The 22,104-nt window shown below is 45.6% G+C and overlaps 1 protein-coding gene across 2 annotated transcripts in view; it reads right to left on the bottom strand.

Annotated features, from left to right (window-relative positions):
* Positions 1 to 22,104, bottom strand: part of dnmt3bb.1 (DNA (cytosine-5-)-methyltransferase 3 beta, duplicate b.1) — a 48,899-nt gene that overhangs the window by 4,643 nt on the left and 22,152 nt on the right. The window contains exons 6-20 of one of the 2 annotated variants that reach the window (XM_062540879.1): positions 21,752 to 21,940; positions 19,969 to 20,127; positions 19,630 to 19,737; positions 17,381 to 17,522; positions 15,937 to 16,059; positions 15,567 to 15,611; positions 15,297 to 15,376; positions 13,442 to 13,554; positions 12,084 to 12,267; positions 8,765 to 8,849; positions 7,946 to 8,091; positions 5,310 to 5,400; positions 3,855 to 4,003; positions 3,235 to 3,320; positions 2,034 to 2,118 (exon numbers count right to left, since the gene is read on the bottom strand). In XM_062540879.1, coding sequence (XP_062396863.1) covers positions 2,034 to 2,118; positions 3,235 to 3,320; positions 3,855 to 4,003; positions 5,310 to 5,400; positions 7,946 to 8,091; positions 8,765 to 8,849; positions 12,084 to 12,267; positions 13,442 to 13,554; positions 15,297 to 15,376; positions 15,567 to 15,611; positions 15,937 to 16,059; positions 17,381 to 17,522; positions 19,630 to 19,737; positions 19,969 to 20,127; positions 21,752 to 21,940 — 1,785 coding nt within the window. The remainder of the gene's footprint in view (positions 1 to 2,033; positions 2,119 to 3,234; positions 3,321 to 3,854; positions 4,004 to 5,309; positions 5,401 to 7,945; positions 8,092 to 8,764; positions 8,850 to 12,083; positions 12,268 to 13,441; positions 13,555 to 15,296; positions 15,377 to 15,566; positions 15,612 to 15,936; positions 16,060 to 17,380; positions 17,523 to 19,629; positions 19,738 to 19,968; positions 20,128 to 21,751; positions 21,941 to 22,104) is intronic. The other variant, XM_062540880.1, reaches the window with a different exon arrangement.

Here is a 22,104-nt window from a genome sequence, read left to right as displayed (position 1 = left end):
TACGTGAAAGGCCAGCGGGGGGAGAGAGCACATTTCCTATAGGCTACTGTGCTGTGCTAACCCTTTTGTATGCCTTTAATGATAGGACAGTGGAGTGAGACAGGAAGTGAATGGGAGAGAGAGTAGGGGTGGGATCACGGGGCGGGAATTGAACCCGGGTCACCAGCATACAGTGCAGGTGCCCCAGCCAGTTGCGCCACAACTGGGGCCGTGCTGTGAGATCCCTGAAAGGATGATAGCCTGTCCCAGTGCACTTAGCTGTCAAATGCATGCATTTATTTACCTCCGCCAAGGAGGCATATGTTTTCATCGGGGACCAGCGTTTGTTTGTCTGTCTGTCTGTCTGTCTGTCTGTTTGTTAGCAACATAACTCAAAAAGTAATGGATGGATTTCGATGACATTTTCAGGGAAGGTCAGAAATGACCCAAGGAAGAAACTATTACATTTTGGGAGTGATCTGTAACACCGTCGGGATTCCGCAGCCGTTTATGTTTTTTGCTTAGTAGTGTAATGGCATGGTATGGCCACTTGGTGGCGATCGGAATAGTTTATGTTCAAATGTATGACAACCTAGGAAGAACAATACAGGCGGAGGTCTGCGCTCTCTGAGTGCTTTTCTAGTATTAGAAATGTCTTGATGACAGCATGTGTATTCAAAATGCTCCAACAATATCTAATATCTTCTGCTAGGTTACGGGGACGCTGGCAAGACATGCCGCTCCGTCTGGCATCATGTTTTTGTTTGTTTTTATGTAATTTTCGTAATTTTATGTTTTATTCTGTTCATTTTTTGTATTTATTTGTTAAGATTAAGTGTTTCGCTCTTTGTTTGCGCTGTTTTCGGTAGTCTTGTGCTTTTCTTGGTCTTTGTTTTGCTGCTTCGAGTTGGCTGATGCCACGGCGAGTGGGTCCATTGGGTTGAAGACCGCTGGCGAGGGCTCGGCTCGCGTCCTCCATCCGTGAAGCGTTGTGCTTCGCCGTCTGGTCAGGACAGATGAGGACCTAGGCTATAGCTACCAACTGCGGGGGACCTGGCTACCAGCCGCGGGCGACCTGGCCACCAACTGCGGGCGATGTGCTGCTGCCGCGACGGATCTGCTGCTGGCCTGCGAGCTGCCATGCTCTGCAGCGGTGCTGGCGATGGAGGCCGGAGGCAACTGTTGCTGTCGGGGGTCCACCGAATTGCTCATCTGCAGGGTCGCTCACGGCTTTGGACTGCTTGGTGCTTCTGCTGCTAGGCCTACTGCTTCATGGTGCTCTCCAGACGGCCTGTCTAGCGCCGTCTTCGGTTGGCGTGATGGCTAGGCTGTGCGTCTTCATTGCCCTGGGACGAGTGCAGTCGATTGGACTAAGTTGACGTGGACTTTTCTGTTTTTTGTTTGTTTTATTATTTATTTAACATTTGTTTATTTGTTTGTATGTCTTGTATGTCTTGGTGTCACGGGTACGCTGGCGATTACGCCACTCCGTCCGGCATCTTGTCTTGTTATTTTGTTTGTGAATTTGTTTTGTTTGTTATGTTGTCATGGGTACGCTGGCGACTACGCCACTCCGTTTCGGCACTGTCTCTGTGTCTCTGTGTTCTGTAAAGCGCTTTGGGTTGCACTCAGTGCACATTAAATGCGCTATATAAATAAAATTACCTTACCTTACCTTACCTTAATAGTTTCTGTATGGATATGCTACGCGACTTCGAAAAACGTTGCGACCTTTTGTGACTTTATGCGTCATGACACTGTGGCCAAAGTAATCTGATAATGAGCCTTTTCTCGTTGACAGGTTTAGCAAAGCAGCCACACACATTACTCATCATTGAATTAACCACACGATTGGGCTCGATTATAATTCTCAGTAGCCCAGTTATCCTACTGCGCTGTTGTTAGTTTTGATGTACGTCTGCAGACTCATCAGCTGACTCTATTGCTTTTGACCCCATAACCCCCCCCATCCTGCATGTGTATGCATGACAGCAGCTCAGCATTCAGGGCTATTTGTCTTGGCAGGGGAGGTTTTTTCCTTCACAGTCTCTTACCTTGGCCACTCTCCCGTGCTCCAGACAGTCTTGCAGCTCCAGCTTGTCCATGCCGGAGGCACAGAGGGGCCTGAACAATGGGAAACTTCATTGGGTTAATCTCTACAGTAGGAACCAACAGGGCACTCTTCATTGGGTTAAAGGGATAGTTCAGGTTTTAAGACACAAAGTTATATGGGTTCCCTGTCAGCAACGTTGTGCATCAGCACTGACTTACCCCCCGACAGCGTCCTGTGAGCCGAGATCCAGCCGGTTTTTGATCGTTTTTGATGCTGAAGAAAGTAGTCCGGCAAGTTTCTGGGGTCACGAAAGTAAAGTGTTTTTCTTCTCAAAACCATATGCGTTGAAAAGAGTGATATATTTGCACCACAAAAACGTTGTCCAGTTGTCAGTAGCGCGCAGTGATAGGAATCGAGAAAAATAGTGCCAAGATAACGAGGTTTGAATTTTTCCTGGACAACGTTTTTGTGGTGCAAATATATCACTCTTTTGAACACGTATGGTTTTGAGAAGAAAAACACTTTACTTTCGTGACCCCAGAAACTTGCCGGACTACTTTCTTCAGCATCAAAAACCGGCTGGATCTCGGCTCACAGGACGCTGTCGGGGGGTAAGTCATTGCTGATGCACAACGTTGCTGACAGGGAACCCATATAACTTCGTGTCTTAAAACCCGAACTATCCCTTTAATCTCTACAGTAGGAACCAGCAGGGCACTCGCTTATGCTCGCTTCAGTCTTGTGATGTTGTGTTGTCATTTTGTGTGCTATATGTAAGCATACCAAAACACATTCCTATCGGTTGTATTTTTATGCTGTTGAAATGGCTATAATAAAGTTGAACTTGAACTTATTTAGGAGTTATTAGCTATGGACAGAGGCGGGCATCCCGGGTTCAGAGAGTAAAAGTCCTGCCAAGTATTTGATCCAACCTATTTAGTAAACCAACTCATCCTAATTAGCAGCCATGTAGATCAGATAATTAGTGATATCACCAGTGTTAAGTGCACAAGTAGAAAGAATATATGGCAGAACTTTTACTCTCTGGAACCAGGAATGTCTGCCTCTGGTTATGGAATTATTATTATTATGTTTGGAATGATGAGTGGTCTAATCAGACAAGTGTCTGTTGTCGATGTCTCTGGTGAAGAGCAGTCAGACGTCAGTGTGAAATGCTGTCTGTATGACTGGGGTCCAAATACCTGTTCATGCCAGGTAGATTTCCCCAGAAGTAACGTGCCCTGTGAGCTGCAGACACCTCAATGGCATCAATCATCACTGGGTTACACTGTAGACACAAGTACAGACACGCACACACACACACACACACACACACACAACCACACACACACACGCACACACAGACAGAGAGAGTGTACATGAGAGAGTGCACATGTACTGCAATTGCCTTCGTTAATTTTCTCCCTTTTGAAAGTAAATTTGGTTGGACAAAACACATGCAGCACACTCCCATGATGCGCTGGTGAGAGTGACAAACCTCTAGCAGAGACGGTTTATAAAGCGAGACGATTCATATGAGGGTAAATTCTGGTTTCATTGTGACGCAACCGCCACTCCCATTTAGGAGGCAAACGGAGGTATTTATATGGGAGAAATAATTCTACACCTTTCTAAACCGATTATTTTGTCACCGATCACGCCCCTTTAGGAGGCGGAAGTTGTGCCATTTCATTCCATTGAAAAACCCCTTTATGATTCATCTTAGTAACTATATGATCTTTGCCTCTAAGAAGCGGGAGATGTCCCTCATCTCCCTTACACATGCAGCACACTCCCATGATGCAATGGTGCGATGACAAACCTCTAGGAAGCGGGAGATGTCCCTCTTGTCGTTGACTCCCATGGCAACCACGTTCTCAAACATCCAGAAGAAGGGCCGGTCCTCGCCCTCCTTGGGCCTGGCTTCGCTCAGGAGGCGGTAGAACTCAAAGAACAGTCGCCCGGTTCCCTCTGCAGAACAACACCACACAAGAGCAGAATTCTATTTAGAACCAGAATGACAATGATCAGAGAATGACAGTGATTACAAATTGTTTAACTTTTAAAAAAAAAGAGAGAGAGTCAAACATTTAAGGAATCTCTTGGATGCTAGAGGCAATTATATAAGGTGCATTAACCCTCTAACCGCCCAAGGCGCCGTACGGCGACAAGCAACATCACTGATTAAAACAGACGGTAGATCCGAGTAGGGTGACAAATCGCCTTTGTACTCTCCACCACTAGTTGGCAGACATCCAGAGCTTCGATTCAAGCCCAAATTCGAGTAAGAAAGTTTTCAGGAAGTGCCTGTATTACTCGCGAGAAACAAAAAAAAAAGACGCATTTCCTGTTTATAACGCGGAAGTGAAATGCGCGATCGCTATGCACAAATTGAAGCAGAAAAACGGCAAATGTTAAAAAACAAAGTCGTGTGTTATGAAGTCTTGGGTCTGCCATTCACCTACTCTGATTCTGAAGGAGAATATCTGCCTTTTGGAGATTATGATCGGTCGTTCATTGGCAGTGACAGTCAAGATGCGTCTGTGAATGGAGGTGGGTCTTTGCGTGTGTACGTCAATGTTTACCTGCAGCAATGTTGACCAAAGGGTTCAAATAAGCATGGTGTGCTTGGTGCCAGTGATAATCATGATGATAGTGTCTGTAATTGACATGGTACAGACAGCAGGTCTACTAAAAATAGGGCTCTGAAGAACTACAAAGTCATCCGCGATAGGAACTGATTTGACCAGGCTACTTTATTATATAGTAACATAGGGATTGTGGTAATACTAATAGTTTACTATTGTTGGTTTACATGTGGCTGTGGTCCTGTTTGTTTGTTATGTCGGAGAAATTACACAAATCAAAGTAAAACTGCTCAAATGTGTTCAACAATCAGTATTTACTGAAATGTGCATAATTTGACGCTATTGCCAATCTGTGACGTCATAATATGCAAATTAGATGAGTAAATTTACTCCCTTTATAAACTTTAGTTCATACTCAATGATTTTCACATTTACAGTAGGACTTTATCTCCGACCACTTTTAAGCCATGGCCTTTTGCATTTTTTATGCAAAAATCCAAAAAAACCCGGGCGGTTAGAGGGTTAATAGTAATGATAGCTAGATAGATAGATAGATAGATAGATAGATAGATAGATACTTTATTGATCCCCAAGGGGAAATTCAAGATAATTGCTAATAGCAAAAGTTTCTCAAGCGAATGAAGCCTTATTTGCACACTTTGATGCAATAGTAGAGTCAAGGCAGTTACCGTAGAGGCCTTTTCTTGCTGGGTTGACAATGGAGAGGTCATTGCATGGACTTCCACCAATGACCAGGTCAAATGGGCCCCACTCGGCAATCTGTGGAACACAACAGTGCCATCTAGTGTCAATTACAGTATACTGCATGTTCTTGAACACATACACATACGCGCACACGTACATGTACGCACGCACGCACGCACGCACGCACGCACGCACGCACGCACGCACGCACGCACGCACGCACGCACGCACGCACGCACGCACGCACGCACGCACGCACGCACACACATCATCAATTCCACCTGTGCCCCTTCAGCTCCCCGTTCCCTCCGCCCACAACAAAAGCTCCTTTTCAGCCTGAGGGGGGAGAGAGGAGAGGCACTGAGCTCCAGGCACCCCTGCCCTGGAACATCACATCACACCAACCACACACACACACACACACACACACACACACACACACACACACACACACACACACACACACACACACACACACACACACACACACACACACACACACACACACACACACACACACACACACACACACACACACACACACACACACACACACATCCAGCTCATCTCCCTCCCTTCTTCACAGCCCAGAAGGGGGTAGGGGGAGTGAATGGAGGATGTGTGTGTGTGTGTGTGTGTGTGTGTGTGTGTGTGTGTGTATGCAGGGGCCTCTGATGTGAAGAGGTAGCTAGCATCCACCCCCCACCCCCCGCCCCCCTCCCATCTCCAACCCCTCTTTCTGAGTCCCCTTGCAGGCCCCGCACAAAGGCTGAATGGCTGAGTGAGTCTTGGGGATTTACCCAGCCTGTGCCCCCACCCTGAGCCTCAACCCTGAGCCTCCACCCTGTGCCCCCACCCTGAGCCTCCAGCCTGTGCCCCCACCCTGAGCCTCCAGCCTGTGCCCCCACCCTGTGCTCCCACCCCTCCGTATCGCCACTCACGGACACCACAGCAGCGCTGCAGCTGGAGATGGAGCAGAGGGCATGGCTTGTTATGTTTTGGTGCACATCCTGTCCCCCTAGTGTTTGTTCTGAGGATCACAGCCCCTAGTATTGTCTTTTGAGATCGGGTTTTTTTTCACATCGTATTCAGGGGACAGACAGCAAGCTGATCAAGGGGAGAAACATACGATTTGAGACAAAAATGAAATCTCGCTAAGGTCATGCAGGATCTCATAGTGCACCTTTAAGGCTGGCGCCCACCGGACTTGGTGTTCAGAGGTGTGGGCTTGATGCTCAGGATTTTAGAACCGTTTTCTAAACCCTGTGCCGCTGCCGTGTGGCAGACATTTCTAGTGGGCTTTGCTCCGTTAAAAACAATGGAGTTGCAATTTTTTTGCTAGTTGCGTCGCGCCGTGTCACGTACGTGTCCGATGGGTTCCAGCCTTATTACGTAATGCTACCTTCCATTTGTAGCTCCAAGTCGTTTCACCCGGATGTTTTTACCCAGTTACAAGCAGGAAGTTGCAAATGGAGCGTTCCCAGAAAATCGCATTCCTTCGTCAGCGCGATTGAACCCCGCATTACCCTGAGTTTGAATTTCCAAGACGGCTGTGTCCATGAACAGTAAATGAGATGAGATAACCATGAAGTGTTTATGGTTATGGCGTTTGGCTGATACTTTTCTAAAAGGTTGATGAGCAGCTCGATGTGCCTCATTAAATCAGCCACAGAAACAATTCCACCTCTACCTGTTGCTATGATACATGATGTATTGTTTTTTTGTTTGTTACTGTTTTGGTGGGTTGTTTCTGCTGTGTCAGTTTGTGTGTTTCTTTTTGCTTAGCATGGAGCCGACTGTAACATGTAACATTTCACTGCATAATATGTATGTGACAAATAAAATCTGAATCTGAATGTGTGTGTAAAACATGCTGGGTGTGTGTGTGTGTGTGTGTGTGTGTGAGAGTGTGTGTCACAGTTACAAAAGGCTGGAGACTGTTAGGGTGACCTGAAGTATTCACTCTTATCATCTTCTGAGCAGCCTAAAGTACCGCTGAGTAAATAGACTAGTCTGGTGCTCCCTACCTCCCTGTCTCTGTGTGTGTGCATGTGTGTGCATGCGTGCATACATGTCTGTGTGTGTGTGTGTGTGTGTGCGTGTGTGTGTGTGTGCGTGTGTTTAAACAATGAGACTGCAGGGCAGACACATAGGCACCAGTGGTCACTGGATCCTCCACACCTGACACAATGATGGAGTGGTCCTACCCATGTTCCAGTTAGACTCTTGGGGAGTGACAATGATTTACCAGAGCTACAGTATGCTCAACATAAGCCCCATATCAGAAGCATGGGCAGCAGTGGGAGTACTTGGCTAACTGTGCATTAGATCCTTTTGTGTGTTTCCTTCCTTGGCCATGTCACTTTCAGCCCTTGCTCTGCCGTTGACGATCACACATAGAAACACAGATGCAATACATGACGATCACACACAGACACACAGATGCAAAGCATGACGATCACACACAGACACACACGATCACACACAGAAACACAGGTGCAGTGCATGAAGATCACACACAGAAACACAGATGCAGTGCATGACGATCACACACACAGAAACACAGATGCAATGCATCATGATTCCATTGCGCCGCGCAGCACTGCGTGGCCTCACTTACGTCCTTCCTGGAGATGTTGCGCACGTCGTGGACGTACTGGATCTTTCCTTCATGGCGCACGGCGCCCACCGATATGGAGTCCTCGCACACCTCGGAGGCTATGTACATGTCCACCTTGAAGCCCAGGTCTCTCAGCACCAGGTAGCCTGTTAGGACAACGCAAAGATAGATAGAGTCTTTATTGTCTTATAAAGGATATTCTTCTTCACACGTCAATACATTCCATAAGAAGACAGCAGCATTTGATGTTCACATCACAGTCTCATACATATAACACATCACACATCACACATAACATATAACATAAAACATACAATATGGCACCCACCATACCCCCCCCCCCCCCAGGTCCCCTCCCTCCTCAACAACGACAAGGAAGGGCTTACACTGCGATGAGTCAGAGGCTACAGTACGTTCACAACTCAACTCCTTCTTCTTCCACCATTTCCACCACTTCTTTCTTTGACTACACTATTCAGTGACAGTATTCACCTACTGACCTACTCAAGGTCTTCTTGGCATTATAGCTTGAATATTCCTGTCATTTTTGAACGTCCCTTTGGATAAAAGTGTCTGCTAAATTAATACCTGTACTGGTTTGATAGGAATGTTCTTTGGAAAGAAGGGGGCAGAGTGGGCGAGGTCATATTGAGGGGAGAGGGGCATGCATGTGAAAGGAAGAAACTAGATTCAATGGCAGATAAAGGAACAGGAAAAATGTAGGAAAATATGTAGGAGGTGCCGGGATTCATTGAACATACACACGACGCACCAAACATGCACACTGTAAGCACACGCTCAGAAAAACTTCAGTCTTACCTGTGGCAATTCCGTCAAAAAGAGACAGCACGCGGATGGGGCGCCTCTGTTCTGCTGGCACTGCTGGGTAGATTTTAGGGCTTTCCTAGAGCACACAAACACACACAACAAAACATCAGGGTGGTATTCCACATTTAAGCAATAAGCCCCGCTTCACATCGTGCCTAACAATGCCTCTTAGCTGTTCGATTATACAGTATAAAGCACGGACTCGAGTGGCTTATTGCTTTTCTAAAACGGTTACCACCTCGATCAAGCAAGATTTCATGAAACAAAGGCACAGCAATGAAAAAGTAACGATGTATTCATAGATAATCATTCATCATTTCAATGAATGAGTCTTGGCTATTTCAGGTCTTCCAAACGTCATTGGCTGCACTGATGGGACGCAAGTGCCCATTGCCGCAGTGGCTCCAGTAACTGGAAGCTTGCTGGTTGGAGCCCAACTCCTCCTGACCCTGTCAAAGCGTCCTTGAGCAAGACACTTAACCCCAGAGCTCCTGATGAGCAGGTGGGTGCCTTACAAGGCAGCCTCCGCCATCTGTGTGTGTGTGAATGGGTGAATGTGAGGCATAACATTGTGAAGTGCTTTGAGTGCTCGGAGAAGTCCATTTACCATTGAAGCGCCATGCATAAATAAGGCAGATTATGTCAACAGGAAAGGTTTCCATGGCATAACATTTCCACATAGGTCTAATGGATAGGCCATAGGCCACTTATATTTCTGGATGCTCTCTTACAGTAATGGTGTTGATGTTTAAAAGGCATTTTCATTTTAATAATTGAGATGATATGTGATGCTTCACATCGTATCACAAATGTGGAGGCCAAATTCCCACAGTCAGTACACAATGCCAGCATGTACAGGGAATTTGATTGAAGCAAGACATTTCAAAAGGGTGCATTATACCTGAGTATTATCAGATCCATGTAGGCTAATTAATGTGTACAGTAATTTCCTGTGTATTAGCCGCATTGTGTATAGGCCGCAGGACAGTGTTTTATACAAGTTGAAATAAACAAAACTATATTAATTCCATATTAACTGCCCCTGTGCGTTAAGCTCATGGGTGAAGAAATTTAGCAAAATGAATGTGCTGTGACTAATAGTTGGGAAATTACGGTAGGCTCTGACTTAATGTTATATGCCTAAGTGCAATTACAGGACTATTTGATGGGCATCTCGTAATCTGGGAGATAGAGGCTACCCATGTCTTCCGACGCTCATCACCCCATACTGCGATCCGGATACTGGAGCATAAACACACGCCCACAGCAGAACCTACATTAGAATGGAAATAACAGTTGGGATTCTCAAATGCTTGAGATTTCAGTCTCAATCTGATCTCCACTCTCAATCTGTGACAAGCTAGTTTATAGTCTAAGAAAGCATGCAAAGCAGTCAATAGGTAATGCCCACTGATTTATTTTAGACAGTATGCTTTTGACATTAGTAAGCTATCCTAAACTTACACATTTACGCTGTCAGTTAGGCTATTCTCTGCCAAGCAAGGTCTCGTTCCTTAGCAAGAAGCTCTTTTTTGTTATCAAAACTGTCTCCCCCTTGTAAGCCTTGAGGAGAACTTTCTGTTCTGCCTCTGACAAATACAGTGTTTTCCATTATAGCATTTTCACTCATAGTTTCAACTCTCAATAGATGATGTCTTCATAGGTTCACCATGAACATCCACAACTCTAGGTTAACCAATACAAGGTTAATTAAACTAATTCTTAACCAGTGTTTTGGAACTGACAGTTTGGGTTTGGTCATCACGGTTATAGAGCTCGACTATGAACTAGCATGCTCTTGATGATTGCTCTGACTTGGATTTGGACTTTCAGATCAACTTTGTGAGAAGGACTGTCTTGACCTGCCCTGAGCTCTTGGATCTCTGGTTTGTGGGTTTTGGCTTGTTTAAACTTGAATCTGTTTGACGATTTCCTCTGACACACCTGGTTTTTATTTTCATGAACTCGGTAACACTTTATAATAAGGGTACATGAATTCTCATGAACTAATGCATGAATTAATGCATGAATTACGCATTAGTTAATCCATTAATGAATCATGAATCATTATGACTTAACATGAATTCACTGATTGTCATTAATGAATTAATACATAAATAACTCATCATCTTAAGCATTAAAGGGATAATCCGGAGTGAAATGCACTTTAGATCAAGTTGACACCAAAATCATGTCATTCGGATGTATTTTGAGAAAGTTCGAGCTCACTGTTTTTAGCCAAAACTCGTTAGCCTGGAGGTGACTCGGGCATGTCATTTCGCCGCTACAAAACGCTATTTTTATACCTCTTCTACTGTTCCAAACAACACTACACTTACGTGGTAGTGAGTAGAGGGTCCCTAAAGCCAAACCGAAGTATCCCCACGTCTTTATGTGGTCGGATAGAGAGTCCAGAATGAATTTAATCGAGTCAGTACCTTTCCGGAAATGTCGCTGTTGCAGCTGCCAACGCTATAACAACACTTTATTAACATTTCCGGAAAGGTACGGACTCGATTAAATTCATTCTGGACTCTCTAATGACATACTATTAATTCATGTTTATTAATGAGATTTTCATGTATAATTAATGCATGAGTTAATGAATTAACTCATGATAATTCATGACATTTAGTTAACATGAATTCATGTGTAATTACTTTTCTTTTCTCTCCATGACGGTGATGTCCAAAATTTTGTCTGACAAAAAGTCATCATGATCATGCTTAATTAATCATGATTCATGATGATGTGCCAACCGTACTTAATGCTTAAGATGATGAGTTATTTATGTATTAATTCATTAATGACAATCAGTGAATTCATGTTAAGTCATAATGAATCATGGTATATTAATGGATTAACTAATGCGTAATTCATGCATTAATTCATGCATTAGTTCATGAGAATTCATGTACCCTTATTATAAAGTGTTACCATGAACTCTTGCTTGCCAGACAACAATATTGAATTAAGGATTAAGTACTTGTTTGCCATGTGATGCTTCGAAACAAAGTGAAGAAACAACAATTTTGATGTCATGCCAAAAACACCTGTGCTCTGTGTTGTAGAGAACTGAAGTTAGAATGCAAAAATCGGCGGGACACAACCAAACTCCACTGGGATACAACACTTGTAATACCACGCTGTATCACATGTGGGCACTGTATCAAATACAACACAAGTCGATGGACGCGTGCCGCATGGCTGCGTTCAGGACAACTCGAAGCCTACAGAAGCCCACATACAGTAGCTCTTTTAACACCAAACGGCAAACTTCAGTAGGGGTCAGTACAGTTACAGCACTCACAAACTCCTGTCCGTTGTCGTTGACGAAGAACTCCTGCAGCTTGAGGCTCCAGTCGTGGCGGCGCTTGAGGGCGCCGTACTGCTGCAGCGGCTGGCACATGTAGCAGCGCCAGGGGTCCAGGTCCCGCGCGCTGTTGGCAGCGCCCGCGCCCACCAGCATGTCCAGGCAATCCACACAGAAACACCTGCAGGATGAACAAATTAAATTCAAGCAAAACAAAAGCAGTTTCAGAGATTGCAAAACATGTTAAGACATTTATTAGCTAACAACAGTTTCAAGACTACAGAAACACCTGAAGTATGAAAAAATGAATTCAAGCAAACAAAAGCAGTTTCAGAGATTGCAAAACATGTTAAGACATTATAGCTAACAACAGTTTCAAGACTACAGAAACACCTGAAGTATGAAAAAATGAATTCAAGCAAACAAAAAGCAGTTTCAGAGATTGCAAAACATGTTGCAAGACATTTATTAGCTAACAACAGTTTCAAGACAAAAAAGAAACACCTGCGGCAGGAACAAACACCACTAGCCTTACAGAGGGTTATTACAGTAATATCCCGCATTGTGTATAAGCCGCAGGACAGTGTTTTATGCAAGTTAAAAGAAACAAAACCATATTAACTGCCCCCCTGTATTAACCTCATAGGTGAGGAAATTTTGCAAAATCAACGTATAAGCCGTGGCTAATAGTCAGGAAATTACATTAATACTATTTATTCATTTGGCTGACACGTCTCCCTGGAGCAATTTAGAGTTAATTGTCTTGCTCAAACCCACAACATTTTTTTTATCTACTGTACTGATGCAAGCACTTTTTCCTGCACTAAATTCATGTTGGGGCTGCAGAGAAGTCCCTGGATCAGACTTCTGTTGGTACATGGCTACAATATTCAGTTCATTACATTTTTAGCGCAGCACTCTCCCTAACACAGGGCAATCACATTGAAAGGACTTAAAGGGACACTTCACCGATTAGCATTAAGCTTTGTATCTTTAGAAAACCAGTCATGTTTTTGAATGGTCGTGCATCATTCCCTCAGTTTGCCTTGAGATGGGAGAAATACGGATTTCAATGTTGGACTTCCTGCTTTCAATGATGTAAAAATCATCATTTTACATCATAGAAAGCAGGAAGTCCTATTCATGGGTTTCATTGAAATCCGTATTTCTCCCATCTCAAGGCAAACTGAGGGAATGATGCACGACCATTCAAAAACATGACTGGTTTTCTAAAGATACAAAGCTTAATGCTAATCGGTGAAGTGTCCCTTTAAGTGAGAGCTTGAAGACAAGAATCTAACTGTGGCACTAGAGCCGGGTTGACAGGTCCATGGCTGGAGGGGAAGTGACATCACCTGCAGCAGTTGGCATTCCCACAGAGCAGAACCTCCCGGCCTCCGCAGCACACCGTGCAGTACGACTGATAGCCGTCGTCATCGTACATGTAGGACATCTCCAGGTACACGTCCTGATCACACACAACACACAGCAGGACAGAGATGAGGATGGACGTTACAACCTAAATACTGTGTGTGTGTGTGTGTGTGTGTGTGTGTGTGTGTGTGAACAAAATATTTACAGACACAAAGAACAGAAACCTCCGAAAATACCACAATCTATTGTAGAACTGGAAATAACCTAAAGCTGTCAACTTAGGCCGATTAAGAAACTGTGGAAATTAGGCATACTGTTGCCATATTTTAGACTGTTACATTAAAATGACTGCCAAACTAGACAGATATAATATGATAGCCTATCCAAGGCAAGGGTGATAGACCTATCCCAACCCAGAAATGGTGTGTGTGACTTGATTTGGGTATACGCACCCCTGATATCTGATTAGCAAATCAGGAGTCAAAATAAATCAATATTTTCACTGATCCTTAAACACTCAGGATATGATCAAAATGCTCCTGATATGCTGCTTATGATAGAAAATATCTGGCCAGCCTATCCCCTGATTCGGAGCCTTTTCACCCAGTGCAAACAAATCCAGTACATCCAGCAGAAAGGCACACATTCCAGCCGGGATAAGTCATTGTGCATACTGGCTAAAGAGAGCTAACGGTTCTGTCCAGCACTGCCTAAGAGCAACATCCTCTGAGACCTAGAGCTCTTTCACACGAAACTCAACTTCAAACTGGTATCCAGAAACCAAACACGATGTCTCAAGACGTGATTTACACTTATTTTGTACAGCAATAACTCTCCTAAGTAACCTGTGAAAAATGATGACATCTCTGATCTGCCTGCAGGTTGACATCGTACAAATAGATCTCCAGAGTGAAGGTGGCTAAGTGCTAATAATTCCTTCTCACTAGGCAGTCATGTTCAATCCTGCCCTAATGAAGATTCATCCCCTCCTTACAGCATATCACTCCACAGCCACACTAAGCTAGTCCAGAGATGCTTGTCTGATTGCAATATGTTTCACCCACAGCTGGTTTCTAAATGGCTCTACTCTGGACATGAAGGCCAGTGTCCACTGGTGACAACATGTGCATCGACTGTATGAATCTGAAGCTCAAGATATAAAATAATTTTCTAAACTGATGCTCACGACGTGCACCAGACATCACCAGTGGGCTTTGTTCCGTTATAATGGAGTTCTACACTTTGGCGCCACTTGACGTGCATCAGACGCCGTCAGCGGGCATTGCGCTTATCGGTTCTGCCTTTGATGGAGACCCACGTTTGTCCACACTTAAGCGCTGACCCCAGCAGAATCATCTATGATTCTGGTTCTGATTCTGGTGTTGGGCAGATGCTCTTGTCAAAAGCGACTTACAGTACATGAACGCCACATTAGTTAAACATAATAGTTTCCAATAAAGTTGAAAAGCCTGCATTAATCATAATAGTAATAACAACAATATCAAATATCACCAGTGATAATAAATTCACAGTAACAAAAAACATAAAAACTACAGACCATAACTCTGTAAGAGAATGAACTGTATCATCAGAGGCGGACATTCCTGGTACATTCCTTTCAAAGAGTAAAAGTCCTGCCATATATTCTTTCTACCTGTGCACTTCACACAGGTGATATCACAAATTATCTGATCTACCTGGCAATTAGGATGAGCTGGTTTCCAAAATGGTTGGATTAAATTACTTGGCAGGACTTTTACTTTCTGACCCCGGGATGTCTGCCTCTGTGTATCATCTTCATTTGATTGACAGGCGAGCAGGCTGCAGTGCTCTTACCTTGCATCCCTGGCACAGGCCTCCTTCAAAGAGTGGGTGGAAAGTTGCTACTCGCGTTTTCCCACAGGACAGGCAAAAATCTGTGAGGGAGGGAAATCACTTTTTTTTTTTGCCATGTCTGCACATGAACACCAACAAATGCCTTAGATATGATCACATGTTCGCACTTGATGCTCCTTGATACTGTACGTACTGCACATGAACACCAACAACAAATGCCTTAGATATGATCACATGTTCGCACTTGATGCTCCTTGATACTGTACGTACCTTCGATGCTGCCGGAATTCTTCAAGACTTCATGAACCATTTGCTCTGAAATGAAAACAGGAGGAGAGGAGAGGGTAAGCCCAAACGCACCTGAGAAAACACTTCACCTGAAAACCTCTGCTAAGAAATGGCAAGGGCGGCCCCAGCTGTCGCGCAACTGGCTGGGGCACCTGCACCGTACGCTGGCGACCCGGGTTCGATTCCCGCCCCATGGTCCTTTCCAGATCCCACCCCAACGCTCTCTCCCATTCACTTCCTGTCTCTCTTCACTATCCTATCATTAAAGGCATAAAAGCCCCAAAAATATACTTAAAAAAAAAGAAATGTGGTCAGCAGACCATCACAGTGTGTGTGTGGTCCACCTCCTGACCTCTGCTGTAGACGTCCTCCGCACCCGTCTTGGTCTTGCACACGCTGATCCTTGGCCTCTTGGACGTGGGGAAGTAGTCGGACAGGCTGACGTCCAGCACATGGGAGGTGAGAGGACTGTTCTCTGTTTCACACAGAGGAGAGAGGGAGAGAGGGAGAGAGAGAGAGCGAAAGAAAGAAAGAAAGAAAAAAAAACCAGGAAGTTAAGGGATGTTTTTTCAAGGGTACATTTGAGATGGGTTTTAAAGATCCCAACTCTACAATCCCAGCTGTGATGACAGACTGTTTCCATTATGCTCTACATAAGCCTTTTAAAAAGTTCAGCATTACGACTTCAAGACCCAGGATGGCAACTAGGGAACAGCAGCAGACCATACATCTGTGAGACACCTGCTGTGGTTTCACAGAATCTCAGGTCTCATAATTCAAAGATATGGGTGATGACACGATGCTATCATTTCCCTCTAACTTTCTGATGGATCGCTGTACAATAACTTAAGTTTTATATCAAAACAGGAACATTTCCCTGTACTACTGTAGACATATGGACCTAGTCTTAGAGACATGGGTACAGGGCCACCAAGGGAGAGATGGGGCCCTGGTGACCCAGGAGCTATAGATTTTTTTCACACCCACAGATGTTGATGCCTGGTCTTGTCGAAAGCGCCATGGGGCGATGACATCCAATTACTGAGACATGTCATATGCGTTAATACAGCATACGCTGACTACTGAGAGAGATAAATGAAACTGAGCCACCCTTGAGTTCATGACAGTTACTCAATATAGCGTGTGCCCTAAAGGATTTAAGCATATAGTCTGTCAGACTTGAGCACTTGTTTGGGGATGACTCATTGTCTGATTTGCGTTTATCTTTTGCTACCATTACCACTGCGCCACCACATTCCTTCACGCCATCTATCCAAACACTGATGTCAAAGTGACTCCACTCAATTCGCTCACGTCATGAGGCTGAGGTGGTGAACCTGCGGTTATGCTACTACATTCGCTACAATCCTGGTGGCTTAACAAAAGTTTAGTTTTGTGGCACTAACAGTGGCACTAACAAAATAGTGTCTTAGTGTTGAGTCTTTAGTGTAGGTCACTTATAGGAGTACTAAAGCGACTCGAGGAAATGTACACACACATGGCCTTCTTCTAACCCTCAGTGTAGCAGTAAGACAGATAGATAGATACTGTAGATATATAGATAGATAGATAGATAGATAGATACTGTAGATAGATAGACAGACAGATATTTATTGATCCCCAAGGGGATATTCAAGACTGCTAAGTAATTCTAAGTACTACTACTACTACTTCATAGAATAGAACGACAGTTCAAGTGAAGTCAAGTGAAGGGAAGGGCAGGAGAAGAGGGACCAACATCAGTTGTGCTTGTGGCTTGTGCTTTTGATGACACTGCTACTCTGACTCTGACTCACCAGAGTTCTCGGTGGGCTTGAGGCCCTCCAGGCCTTTGGGCAGGAAGCCCCCGTTGGCCCAGTCCAGCATAGGCTTCACCTGGTCGTCCGGGACGTCCGACTCACAGGGCGGGAAGGTCTTCTCCGCACGCGCGCTCGCCACCTGCCAGCCACGGCAGAGACAGACGGATGGAAACACACAGGTGTGAGAGTGAGACACCACGAGATAAAGAAGGCAAACAAACGAAAACTGAGACAAGCTGGTGTGATAACAGAATCCCTGTGACTGACAGGCATACAGACAACAGAATCTCAGCGACTGACAGGCATACAGACAACAGAATCTCATCGACCGACAGGCATACAGACAACAGAATCTCAGCGACTGACAGGCATACACACAACTGAATCTCAGCGACTGACAGGCATGCAGACAACAGAATCTCAGCGACCGACAGGCATACAGACAACATAATCTCAGCGACTGACAGGCATACACACAACTGAATCTCAGCGACTGACAGGCATACAGACAACAGAATCCCAGCAACTGACAGGCATACAGACAGGCTGACAGCCTTGGCTTCTAGACTAGCAGCTGAATGGTGAGTGAGATCTTGGGAACTAAGCTATCAAGCAAACACCTGCTGAGCCACAGGTGCTTCTCACATAATGAGAGCAAACAAAAGATACGGTATCTGCACACATTAGACTGGGGCACAGCCTTGTGGTTCACACACGCAGGCATCAGGAAACGTGACGTGTCTGGGCATGGATCTATCCCCCTGCAGTTGTCCCACAATTTGTAACTTGACAATGAAAATACCGTTGGGGAATTCCTTGGACACTCCCTTGAAGTTCCTACTCACCAACTGTCACATAGCTCTCTCCCAAGCAAGTCTCTCTCTCTCTCTCTCTCTCTCTCTCTCTCACACACACACACACACACACACACACACACACACACACACACACACACACACACACACACACACACACACACACACACACACACACACACACACACACACACACACACACACACACACACACACACACACACACACACACACACACACACATGTTCTCTCTCACACAAACATCAACTCATTTTCACACACACAAATGCACTCTCTCTCACTCACTCACTCACACACACACACACACACACACACACATGAAGCACCTGCTGCCAAGAGCAGCTATAGCATAACAGAGGACCAGCACTAGGTTACCAAGCACACACATGCGTCATGTTTGTCTTTGGCGCCAATCACCACACTTCCCCTTGTTTGAAATACCAACGAACCTCTTCTCAGGAACACACACACACACACACACACACACACACACACACACACACACACACACACACACACACACACACACATAAAGAGTGAGTCAGGGGGATGATACGTGGGGGCAACACTTTGAGTGATGGTGCTGGTCAACCACATAACCGGTTCCATTTATTCTGAATGGACGGTCATGATTAATCACAGAACCCGAGAGAACCCAAACAACAATTCCGTTCTCAAGTCCAAAATCACGGGTCCAACAGCTTTTTTATCAAAAAACGTTTACTAGTGCAACCAGCCGGCTTTCGCAACTTGTAAACACTGTCAACATCACCTACGTTTGAGTAAGAGTAAAACAAAATCGCTTAACTTTAACAGACTAAACTAATGTAGCTGTGCGGTCAGTTGATACGATCAAGGGTAACGTCCACTCTTCCACGAAAAATAGGATTTGATTAGGTTGAAGCAACAAGTGAGTTGTAGGATGGCAATTTCCTTAAAGGCCTCTCTGTATAGCTGAAAAACAGTTTAGTTTACGGCCTATGGAGAAAAATGTGCGGCTCTGACAGCCGTTAGACAAGGAGAGAGATTTATTATCCCATTATTACACCATCACTTACACTGTAATAACCAAATTCCCAGGAACACTGGCCAGCAACATTGCTCACACAGACGCGACGTGTGTTATCAGCTTGACTTAGGCACATGCTGGCAGACACACACACACACACACACACACACACACACACACAGAGACAGAGACAGTGATTGCTGACTATCTGGGCCCATATTCAACAAAGCATTTGAACCTAAATTAGCCCAAACGTTTATTATATCAAAACCATGTTTTACGTTTGGGCTTTCTAACACACACACTGCTGCAGACACAAATCTCACACTGCCCATGACCCCGCACACACTACTAAATCAGCAGAGAAGTGGGAATACTCACTCAAGAGTATTCTCACTCACCTCGAGAGCCTGGAAGATGGCCCGGCGGTAGGATGCCAGCTTGGTGTAGGAGGACTGGTTGAAGTACTTGGGGAACGCTGTGATGGCCTCAAGCTTATCAGCTGACACCTGAGGGGAACAGACGGTGAATACGAGCCTTGTCTTCTGTTCACTCAAGAATATCTACTTCAGCGTTACCTCCTGCTTACATAGACCCCTCGATAACAACACTAAAAGCTACTGAAAAAAATATTTGTGCTATATTACCCATTCTACTCATTCTTGTAGAAGAATCTTTGTACATCGCTGAATGGCAATACAGAATTGCCAAAACGCTACTGTCTCTGATTTCCCCCTTACCTCTGAGAATTTGCCGTCCCCAAACCACTGCAGCCACCTCATGCCGTGGGTAGCCTGCCGTTTGCCGGTGGCACGCCAGGTCACCACGATGCCAGGCCACCAGGAGAAGCCTTTGATCTTCCCCCAGACCAGCTCCCCGATGCCAAAGCCTTTACTGTCCTGAGTGGGAGACAGGAGAGAGAGAGAGCGAGGTGAGGGGGGGTGAGGGAGGGGTGGTGTAGGATCATGGGAAGGAAAGACAAGCACTTGCGGAAACTGAAGGATATGAAGGCCAGGGATCCTCATGTCTCCTACTTGACTTCTGGAAGCCCTGTCAGAAGCTGTGGTTTCCAAGTCTGGTCATCAAGTTCCAAGTTCAATCCCAGTTCATCAAACTACCAGATGGTAATAAAAAAAAGACTGCAATAGATCTTCATGGGAACTTGCAGAATTGCTAGTGTGTGTTTTTGTGTGTGTGAGAGTTGGCTGTATGGTGCTGAATAAGAGTATCTTTTTGTGGGGGGATACTGCTTGTGTCCTGTTGCCCCATCTGCTCTCTCTCTCAGCACGGGCTGTTTTGTGTGACCCACACAAACACACGTTCTCCTCAGCTCAAGCCTGAGCCCCCCGCCCCCCCCCCCCCCTCTTTGTGCCCGCCATTGAGGTACAGCCAGGTGGACAAACACGGGGATAATGGGGAGCAGATTCAAAGCAACAGGAGCAAGAGGGCAAGACGAGACAAGTGGCAGCCCGCTACGGGCAGGAGAAGTGTGTGTGTGTATGGTGTGTGTGTGTGGTGTCTGTGTGTGTGTGTGTGTGTGTGTGTGTGTGTGTGTGTGTCTGTGTCTGTGTCTGTGTGTGTATGTGTGTGTACGTGTGTCTGTGTGTGTACGTGTGTGTGTGTGTGTGTGTGTGTGTGTGTGTGTGTGTGTGTGTGTGTGTGTGTGTGTGTGTGCGTGTGTGTCTGTGTGTCTGTGTGTGTGACCCAATGAGATCCACTGAGCCCAGCATGCAGATCCAATGAGATCCACTGCTTACTCAATGCTGAAAACGTCAGTGGCGGTGAGCCATGAGCTGGAGAGGAAGCACTACCTGTGGATGGGGCTCTGTGTCTGGGGCCGGTAGCCAGGCTGGAGAGGAAGCACTACCTATGGATGGGGCTCTGTGTCTGGGGCCGGTAGCCAGGCCGGAGAGGAAGCACAGACTTGGACAGGAAGGGCTTGTGTTGCAGCTGCACTTGGAAGAGCAGCGGCCATGTGTTTGGTTTGGAATATGTTCCCCACATCCCATACTTATCCCTTTTCTTCCTTCCTCTGGTAGTGAGCTCTGAAACTGCTACTGCACAGGCCAGCTGCCACCATGGCTGATGTGTGTGTGTGTGTGTGTGTGTGTGTGTGAGGGGGGGGGGGGTGTTGGATTAGGGATGAGTGGAAAGTCTTCTGCCATGCCCTAACTGCATGCCATGCAAGCGCGTATCTTGTTTTCAATCAGAATGTCGTACACTGGATGTGATTGAAGCAGTGCTGTGCAGCGTAATGTGGTGTTGGACATTTTTGAAGTAGAACTTTTTGTTTAGATGCACTGTTTCTATTTTCATATTGCTGTCACTGTCTGAAAAGCACACTGAAAGAATCCAGTGTGGAAAGTGAGAATTCAATGCTACAGTACGTGTGTGTGTTTGTGTGTCTGTCTGTCTGTCTGTCTGTCTGTCTGTCTGTCTGTCTGTCTGCGTGCGTGCGTGCGTGCGTCTGTGTGTGTGTGTGTGTGTCTAGTGACCAGCATTGGATGCTTGCGCGGCGGGTACCTTGTACTCGGGCTGGCTGGTGACCTCGGTGGAGCCCAGGGAGGGGGCGGCGGCGGAGGTGGAGACGGAGGTGGAGGTGGCGCTGCTCTGGGCCGAGTCCTTAGAGTCCTGCTCCAGCAGCTCCAGGGACGGGCTCGCAGGGACCCCCGACGGCACCGCGGTGGGCTCACCGCAGGCAGACACAGACATCTGTGCGGATAAAAAAACCCCCAAAAAAAACAGAGTGAGAGCCTGAGTTTGAATGATGGGCAAAGTCTCCAGTCCACGTGCAAAGTACAAAGTCTTAAGCTCATATCATAACTAAGAAATAAGTTGTCCAATTTCAACCATGACTCTGCCCAATGCTACAACAT

This window comes from Sardina pilchardus, chromosome 7, assembly GCF_963854185.1.
Source record: "Sardina pilchardus chromosome 7, fSarPil1.1, whole genome shotgun sequence".
Taxonomy (NCBI): Eukaryota; Metazoa; Chordata; class Actinopteri; order Clupeiformes; family Clupeidae; genus Sardina; species Sardina pilchardus.
This window is presented reverse-complemented; position numbering and strand designations above follow the sequence as displayed.